The following is a 10,263-nucleotide window of genomic DNA, read 5'->3' on the forward strand; positions in this document are numbered from 1 at the left end:
TCATCAATCTTATAACTCGAAAGCGACAACCTTTCAACCAACCAGAAGCTTCCAGGGAGGTTTCAGTTTCCTCCAGCAATTCCAAATTGCTCTGAAAGGGGCAATAGTCAAATCATCACTAATCATAATCCCTTCATTGCTTACGTCTTGTAAAATTTTTGACCTCACCCCTCATTCGAGCCCCAGCCCATGAAAAAATATAAATCCCCTCACGCTACCCTATTGAAAAGTTCAGCAAACGATTCAATTTCAAATAACCACGTTTACTACGTTGCTATTCGCCGAATTGAAAAGATAAACATTAAAATTAAAAATACCTAAGAATTATTCACTTTCTTCGAACACATCTTACAACGTCATAGATGACGAAATCATCCAGGTTAATCAGAACAACTTTACGAAATTCGTCATCACCTGCAGTAGGTATTTATTATGTCCACAGTACCAATTCGATCATAGAAATTGCCAGTTTCAACAGTCGAATAGTCGTACATAAAATTTTACTTTTCGAGTAGGTAGTCGACATCTTAAATCGATCAAAGTAATTTCTCTCGTGTGTTCTTAAATTTTCAAGAGTAATTTTTCAACATTACATTCAAAATGAGTTCTACAGGTAAAGTAATTTTCAAGATATTTAACCAATATTTAATTTATTTGACTTATGCAAACATTGTATTACAAGGTCATTATCGTGCATATCGCCTGAGGTGATTTTACCTTGAATCCCCCCCCCTCCATAAATATGGCAACGTGTGAACTCTTATGACGTCAATGACGATTCGCGAACTCGAGGTAGCGATCGCACATCATCCGAGTACCATCATCTTTATTCATTCTTTACTTGGATTTAGTCAGTCGCGATGGCAAGATCCTCGACTTGACCTTTACCCTGTTTAACTTAGGATGTGTCGTGAGTTCTGTTTTAATATTTTTAACCACTTCTTTGGTGAATAAATTTGTAGATAACGTGGCCCCCGTTATGTCGTTGTGGGTCATGGTATTTTTCGGACTATCTCTCCAGAATCCGGACTGGAAGAGATACTTACAAATATATCCAATTTAAAGTGTACATACCGCGAATCAGAGTTTCCTATTATCGACTTAGTATGAGTAGTCGTACAGAAGAGGTAACTAAAGTGTATAGTGTTTGGGATTTTACCCCGATCTCTGATTTTAAAGATTATTATTTATTACCTACTAAATTTAACGTAATTAATCGAAAATCTACCTTTGAGTTTGGACGAAAGGCACGATTACATCAGATGACCATACTTCGTAACTTCTTAAGTAAATTATCAGCCTCAACAATTTATAAAATTACATCGATTAAATGGGCAGGGTAAGCACAGGTAATATGGGGTACATAGGTAGATGCAAACTCTTCCTAAACGAAGAGAAATTGATGAAAAATAAAAATTTTGGCAACAATCGAAAATTCAAACATTTATCTATTCCTGATAAAAATTATGGCCCGGAAAAATCATTTTTACTATCTTTAATTACTGTTTGAAAAAAAGTTCAAAATCAAACATTTCAAAAAATTGCAAGTAATATGGGGTAGTTAGAGTACCAGTAACAATTACAATAAAATGACTTTTAAAAAACCAAAAAATATTTTTTTTTCAGTTTTTACATTTATGTCACATGATTTCTCATGATTTTTAAAATAATTTTCTGATTTTTCGAAAAAATTGTTGAAAATTCACCAAATGTTGCAGATAACATGAAGTATTCGTAAAAATGAAAATAAACGGATAAAACAAACAGAAAAAATGATTTTTATTCATCCATTTTTACACATGCCAGTATTTTGGTTCTTTTTTAGGCATTTTTGGTCCAGAATAAGTATGTCAAAAATCTGCGATTGTCCTCGTATACTTACCTGATGTTTAGGTACTTTTTTCACGCATCCTCAATTTGGGTAGCTTATTTTTTTTTTTTCAAAACAGCTGCTCTAAAAATGAGAAAAAATCAGTGTCTGATGGCTGAATGACCGAGATAGTCGGGGAGCCCGCTTAAGGATAAATTGCACCCCCCCCCCGTCGATCCTCCGGGAAAACTTTTTTCTTAAAGGGGGAGTCCTAAGGAACATTTCTAGCCTTTGTACTCAAAAAAAAGTGGGCCTACATACAAAATGGCGGCCATTTTGATTGACAGGTCAGCCGAAATCGCAGATTTTGCGTTCCAACATAGGACTTGCACAACATTTTTCAAACTGTACAAAGGTAGATCGAAAGATCAAGCAAAAATTTATCACCTGTCAAAATTTCAAGTGCTAAAGTGCGTTTTTCGATTTTTGGTGAATTTTTGAAAATCAAAATTTAGGCCAAAAATGAGGGAAAAAATCAAAATTTTACCAAATTGACCAAGAAAGCTGAAATTTGGGATACGTCCTATTTTCGACATGCCAAATCGATTGGAAACTGTTTCAAACCGTTTTGAGCAGTTCTGGAGCCTCCAGCAAATTTTTGAGACTCGAAATTCCCACAAAATTTCACCAAAATGAAGTTGGAAAGCTGAAATTTATTCTGCAAACTAATTTCAATACGCTACGAAGTCAACTGCAGAGGGATTTCAAATCGTTTTGGAGCCTCCGGCGACTTTTATAGAATTCCTGGAGCCTCCATCAGATTTTTGAAACTTTAAATTTTCACAAAATTTCATCAAATGGAGATGGAAAGCTGAAATTTACTCTACACTCCAATTTTAACACCCTCTGAAGACGACTTCAGGTGGGTTCAAATCATTTTGGAGCCTCCAGCGACTTTTTGAAAATTACTGGAGCCTCCAGTAGATTTTTGAAACTTGAAATTCCCGCAACATTTTACCAAATGGAGTTGGCAAGCTGAAAATTTACTTCGCAAACTAATTTCAATACGATATGAAGTCGACTACATGGTTGGTGGTTTCAAATGGTTTTAAATGGTTTTGAAGCTTCCAGCTACTTCTTGGAAATTTCAATTTTCCAAAAAACACCATACGACCTCTCAAAAAGTGGCTGGAGGCTCCAAACCCATTTGAAATCCACCAGCAGACGAATTCGTAGCGTATTAAAATTAGTTTGTAGAATGAATTTTGACTTTCCATCTCCGTTTGATGAAATTTTCAGGAAATTTCAAGTTTCAAAAATCTACTGGAGGCTCCAGTAATCGCTGGATGCCCCAAAACGACTTTAAATCCTCCTGTACTAGACTTCGTAGCGTATTGAAATTAGTTTGCAGAATAAATTTCAGCTTTCCAACTTCATTTTGGTGAAATTTTGTGGGAATTTCGAGTCTCAAAAATTTGCTGGAGGCTCCAGAACTGCTCAAAACGGTTTGAAACAGTTTCCAATCGATTTGGCATGTCGAAAATAGGACGTATCCCAAATTTCAGCTTTCTTGGTCAATTTGGTAAAATTTTGATTTTTTCCCTCATTTTTGGCCTAAATTTTGATTTTCAAAAATTCACCAAAAATCGAAAAACGCACTTTAGCACTTGAAATTTTGACAGGTGATAAATTTTTGCTTGATCTTTCGATCTACCTTTGTACAGTTTGAAAAATGTTGTGCAAGTCCTATGTTGGAACGCAAAATCTGCGATTTCGGCTGACCTGTCAATCAAAATGGCCGCCATTTTGTATGTAGGCCCACTTTTTTTTGAGTACAAAGGCTAGAAATGTTCCTTAGGACTCCCCCTTTAAGAAAAAAGTTTTCCCGGAGGATCGACGGGGGGGGGGGTGCAATTTATCCTTAAGCGGGCTCCCCGACTATCTCGGTCATTCAGCCATCAGACACTGATTTTTTCTCATTTTTAGAGCAGCTGTTTTGAAAAAAAAAAAATAAGCTACCCAAATTGAGGATGCGTGAAAAAAGTACCTAAACATCAGGTAAGTATACGAGGACAATCGCAGATTTTTGACATACTTATTCTGGACCAAAAATGCCTAAAAAAGAACCAAAATACTGGCATGTGTAAAAATGGATGAATAAAAATCATTTTTTCTGTTTGTTTTATCCGTTTATTTTCATTTTTACGAATACTTCATGTTATCTGCAACATTTGGTGAATTTTCAACAATTTTTTCGAAAAATCAGAAAATTATTTTAAAAATCATGAGAAATCATGTGACATAAATGTAAAAACTGAAAAAAAAATATTTTTTGGTTTTTTAAAAGTCATTTTATTGTAATTTTTACTGGTACTCTAACTACCCCATATTACTTGCAATTTTTTGAAATGTTTGATTTTGAACTTTTTTTCAAACAGTAATTAAAGATAGTAAAAATGATTTTTCCGGGCCATAATTTTTATCAGGAATAGATAAATGTTTGAATTTTCGATTGTTGCCAAAATTTTTATTTTTCATCAATTTCTCTTCGTTTAGGAAGAGTTTGCATCTACCTATGTACCCCATATTACCTGTGCTTACCCTGCCCATTTAATCGATGTAATTTTATAAATTGTTGAGGCTGATAATTTACTTAAGAAGTTACGAAGTATGGTCATCTGATGTAATCGTGCCTTTCGTCCAAACTCAAAGGTAGATTTTCGATTAATTACGTTAAATTTAGTAGGTAATAAATAATAATCTTTAAAATCAGAGATCGGGGTAAAATCCCAAACACTATACACTTTAGTTACCTCTTCTGTACGACTACTCATACTAAGTCGATAATAGGAAACTCTGATTCGCGGTATGTACACTTTAAATTGGATATATTTGTAAGTATCTCTTCCAGTCCGGATTCTGGAGAGATAGTCCGAAAAATACCATGACCCACAACGACATAACGGGAAAAAGTTGTCCCGGAGGATCGACGGGGGGTGCAATTTATCCTTAAGTGGGCTCCCCGACTAAGAGGATCCAGGCGAGAACATAACAATTTCCACGCGTGATTAAAATATGATTTGGAGAAATAGATTCATTAAAAAAGTCGTACATGGAAATCTTTTTCATGTTTTATCATTAGGTAAATATCTATTTCCGTCTACAATTTTTCATTGTTTTTCAGATCTCGGTGAATTCGCAGTCAGCGATTACGGATACCACGTTTTTTTCTCTTCAACTAATAAACAAGAAAATGACACTATCAAGCTGAACTTCAAAGTGAAAGCTCCCCGTGATGCTCATATCTTACTTTCACCTACACATTTCCCAGAAGAAGAATCACCAGTTTACGAAATCGTTTTGGGGGCAGGAGAAAACACATTTTCAACAATCCGAAGAAAACAATTAGGCGAGGACAAAGCTTATAGACATTCCGAAGAGTCTTTGGTGTCACCTGACGAATGGCGCGGATTCTGGATCGAAATGAAGGGAAATAAAATACAAGTAGGAAGAAAGGGCAGCAGTGCTTTCATGGAGTGGCAAGATCCCGAACCTCTGACCATTAAATATTACAGTTTTTGTTGTTGGAATGATGCCACAGCTAATTTTAGAATTAATTAAGCCAGTACTTAATTTTTCTTTTAATACTATAGGAACCATCTATATATTAAAATTATGACCGGATTCTTGTGACAGCGAGATCTCAGGAACGGCTGAACCGATTTTGATCGACGAAGTCTCAAAAAAAAGCTTTTGACCCGTAGATGTGCAGGTTTTAATCAAAACTTCAAAAAGTTGCGCCGTAAAGCTCAAAAAAGCTCAATAATTGATTTTTGTCCATACGTAGCGCATTCGATGTATACACAGTAGTACGTATATTATACCTTGAAAGAGCATCTAAAAAAGTCAAATGTTGAAGAAAAAAGTTCACAAAAAAGTTGTGCCTTAAAGCTCAAAAAAGCTCAATAATTGATTTTAGCCTATACGTAGTGCATTCGACATATATAGAGAAATATGTATATTATACCTTGAAAGAGCATCGAAAGAAGTCCAATGTCAAAAAAAAAGTTTACAAAAAAGTTGTGACATAAAGCTCAAAAAAGCTCAATAATTGATTTTAGCCTATATGTAGCATATGTCACGTATTCACAGTAGTACGTATATTATACCTTGAAAGAGCATCTAAAAAAGTCAAATGTTGAAGAAAAAAGTTCACAAAAAAGTTGTGCCTTAAAGCTCAAAAAAGCTCAATAATTGATTTTAGCCTATACGTAGTGCATTCGACATATATAGAGAAATATGTATATTATACCTTGAAAGAGCATCGAAAGAAGTCCAATGTCAAAAAAAAAGTTTACAAAAAAGTTGTGACATAAAGCTCAAAAAAGCTCAATAATTGATTTTAGCCTATATGTAGCATATGTCACGTATTCACAGTAGTACGTATATTATACCTTGAAAGAGCATCTAAAAAAGTCAAATGTTGAAGAAAAAAGTTCACAAAAAATTTGTGCTTTAAAACTCAAAAAAAACTCAATATCTATATATTAATAGCAAGGTGTTTTTTTTTGTGATTGTTCGTTTGGAAGAACCGCCGAACCGATTTTGTTCGACGATGTCTAAAAAAAAAGCTTTTGACCCGTAGATGTGCAGGTTTTGTTCAAAAGTTCAAAAAGTTTTGAAAAAAGCTTTCAAAAGACTCAAAAAGCTCAAAAATTGATACAGTATAAACAAGCGTGACGATGTATACGCGAAAGTACGTATGGTCCACCTAGAAAGAGCTTGCCAAAAAATACTTTTTGACCATATTTGTTAAGTTTTATAAAAAGCTTAAAGCTCGAAAAAGTTGAAAAAGCTTTGTACATGACGTAAACAATTAGAATTCTTCAATACCCCATAAACATTTTAAATTACGTAAGAGGTCTACCCAGAAAGTGCTTGCCAAAAACTACTTTTTGGCCATATTCGTAAAGTTTTTGAAAAAAGCTTAAAGCTCAAAAAAGCTCAAATGTCATATTTTCCTTATATTATATTGTGTAATATGTCGATTGATATGTTTTCGAGGTCGTAGAGTTCGAATCTGGAGTCAGTTTTTTGGTGGGGTTGTGGTATCAAAACTTTGGAAAGTTCTGATTCAAGCTTTGAAAAGCTTCAAAAAGCTCAAAAAGTTCAAGGTAGTATAAATGACTGTGTCGATGTATACGCGCAAGTACGTATAGTGTACCTAGAAAGAGCTTGCCAAAAAATGTTTTTTGACCATATTTGTAGAATTTTGTAAAAAGTTCAAAGCTCAAAAAAGTTCAAAAAACGTTATACATGACAAACAATTAGAATTTTTCAGTACCCACCCAATAACTATTTTAATGTATGTATGGCCTACCTAGAATGTGCTTGCCAAAAATACTTTTTGACCATATTCGTAAAGTTTTGAAAAAAGCTTAAAGTTCAAAAAAAGCTCAAATGTCAAATGTTTCTTATATTATTGTGTGATATGTAGATTGATATGTTTTCGAGGTCGTACAGTTCGAATCTGGAGTTATTTTTTTGGTGAGGTTGTGGGGTGAGTCATGGAGGAGCTTAAAGCTTTAAAAAGTTCAAAAAGCGTCATACTTCATGAGAACAATTAAAATTCTCCAGTGTCCAATGAATATTTTAAGTATGTATAGTCTCCCTAAAAAGAGCTCCCCAAAAAAAAATGTTTGACCATATTCGCAAAATTCTGAAGGAAGCTTAAAGCTGAAAAAAGTTCAAAAACCTTCAGATATGATGTAAAAATTAGAATACTCCAGTGCCCAATGAATATTTTAAAGTAGGGTGGTTGCGGGTTAGATGCCCATAGTCGGGGGTTAGATGCCGGTGTGTCGCGGTTTTTCGAGCCTCACTGCCATAATTTTCATCGAAATGATTTCAAATTTGCGCGAATCGGTAGAGCAATTATTCCTCTATATTATACTAAAAGCGTAATTTTTTTTATCCAGTAGTTTTTTTGCAATTTGAAAAAAAAACAAGGTCACTTTTTGACCGGCATCTAACCCGCACCTACTGGCATCTATCCCCCCAGTGCGGGTTAGATGCCGATTTGGTGAGGGATAGATGCCACTACCCAAAACCCCCCCAAAAAAGGCTCCTGGAAGATTGAATTCGATGAAATTCTTATATTTCATGCACAATAAATAAAATGAACATCAAAAATTCACAATGGAAGTTTAATTAATAAAAAAATGAAAAAGGTGTTTTTGAGAATTGACAATATGTGTTAAAAATGAATGTAATTCCAAAAATTGACCACGCCAGTTGAAAATATTTAAAAAACCATCATTTTTGGACTTTTTGCCGCAGTATTGACAAAAAAAATTTTCACCTTCCTCACTCCCATTTAATTACTATGGGCATCTATCCCGCTCACAAAAACCGGCATCTATCCCGAAATGATGGGTCAGATTGCAAGGTCAATTTTCATACCAGAATTGAAACAAATTTTTGTAAATTTGCTTGAATATGTTAGTTCAAGGTATATACTTATGCGTGAGATACTTACATGCAGTTTTGAAACACTTTTTCTGGAGAAAAAATGCGTTTCAAAAATTAAGTGAAAAAAGTATCACTGGTTTTAGCTACATAAATTTTTTCATTCGCATATCAAACCAGGTTAACAATAACCGTCACAGATCAAAACTTTAACACAAACTATGTTCACCTTAAGGTATAATCTGTGCTAATCAGTTTTCAGAAAGAGTTGATAGGGAGCGATTGGTGACCACACCGGCATCTAACCCGCACCGGCATCTAACCCGCAACCACCCTATGTATAGTCTACCTATATCGAGCTTGCCAAAAAATACTTTTTGACCATATTCGTGAAATTTTGAAGAAAGCTTAAAGCTGAAAATTGTTTAGAAAGCTTCAGATATGACATAAAAAATTAGTATTCTCCAGTACCGAACCAATTTAGAGTACTCATAGTCTACTTAGAAAAAGCTTGCCATAAAATACATTTTGACACATTCGCAGTTTTGAAGAAAGCTTAAATGAAATCCTAAAGCTTAAAAAACATGAAAAAGCTTCATACAATCAGTATTCTCTACTTCTCAATAATATTTTAATTTGAAAATAGCTTTTAAACTTTAGTTGTGATGGTTTTTATCAAAAGTTGAAAAGTTTCTGAAGGAGCTTTAAAAAGTTTTTAAATAGCTCAAAACAGAAAAACAACGGAGTTGATGTACACATGAAAAAGTGCTATTTTTAGCACATTGGGTATCAAAATTAATCCTGGAACCATGGTTTCATTTTTTTGAGTTCTGGAGTGGTTATATCTAGCATCTCACTTTTTCATCAACTTATGCAAGTTTCGTACTATTTGGGAAAATGTCTACTGTTATATGTAGGAGTTTAGATTTTTCAACTGAGGGGTTGAATTTTTTTTGTGAGTCCTTGACAAAATTAGAGTCACGTTTTAAGGAAATTCCTAATTGCATTTTTGACTCGGAAATCTTGGAATATTTCTAAAATTGTGTCAAGTAAGTACCTAGGTATTTTATTGAAGTACATATTCTCCAGTACCGAACCAATATTTAGAGTACTCATAGTCTGCTTAGAAAAAGCTTGCCATAAAATACATTTTGACACATTTGCAGTTTTGAAGAAAGCTCAAAAAATTTCCAGGTCAAAGTTAAGTGAAACTTTGAAATTTTCAGTTATGTGGTATTAGATCCAATCCGATGTGTTAGTTTCATTTCAACTGTAGGAAAAAAAAACAAGTATTTTTGGAATTTTTCAGCAACTTCTGCTAAAAAAGTGATAAGTAGGTAGCCTAATTCGCAATTTTGCCTAAAACTTGAAATTTTTGCCAACTTTAAATGAAACCATGACTTTTCAGGCAATTGTTATAAGAAAGCTGATACTTTTTTTCAATTTTTGTAGAAAAGTAGGACATTATTTTAATGAATGATAAAGCGATGACAGAGTGATGCTTTTCAGGATATTTTAGAGAACAATTTACGCTTTGGGTTATTTTTGATGAAAAAGTACCAATTATTGGAATTTTTGCTTTGAAACAATTTTTTTTCTGTCAATTATTAAAACAGCCATGAACTTTCACAATTTCCGGCAAAAAGCAACATTAACAATGTTAGCAAAAAGCAAGACTTTTTGGGAATTATAGGCGAAAAAAGATACTTTCAAAATTTTCAAAATGAACAATTCACGTCTAGAAGAGGAGCGCAGTATGCGCGAAAAACGGGTTATCTAGTAATAATTAATATTGTAGTTGTTTCCATTATACAATTCATTAAGTTGTTTGATTACGTGCAATAAAATTTACAAACAATGTTTTCCCCTCATTTTATATTTTTAAAAAATAATGCGAGTAATAAGCCCCCCCTCCCAAAAAAAAAATTTACCCCACTGAACGTGATTGTTATTCAAATGTGGCAAGAAATTAGACTTTCATGCCG

General features: G+C 33.8%; 2 protein-coding genes across 2 annotated transcripts in view; one reads left to right on the top strand and one right to left on the bottom strand.

Moving 5' to 3' along the window:
• disp (dispatched) overlaps window positions 1-10,263 on the bottom strand; it is a 344,626-nt gene that overhangs the window by 682 nt on the left and 333,681 nt on the right. The window lies entirely within an intron of this gene.
• LOC135833344 (C3 and PZP-like alpha-2-macroglobulin domain-containing protein 8) lies at window positions 441-10,140 on the top strand. Its single transcript, XM_065347100.1, has 2 exons — window positions 441-613; window positions 4,995-10,140. The coding sequence occupies exons 1-2, from the start codon at window positions 601-603 to the stop codon at window positions 5,429-5,431; spliced, it is 450 nt and encodes a 149-aa protein (XP_065203172.1). The 5' UTR covers window positions 441-600; the 3' UTR covers window positions 5,432-10,140.

The sequence above is a fragment of the Planococcus citri genome, chromosome 1 (genome assembly GCF_950023065.1).
Source record: "Planococcus citri chromosome 1, ihPlaCitr1.1, whole genome shotgun sequence".
Classification (NCBI taxonomy): domain Eukaryota; kingdom Metazoa; phylum Arthropoda; class Insecta; order Hemiptera; family Pseudococcidae; genus Planococcus; species Planococcus citri.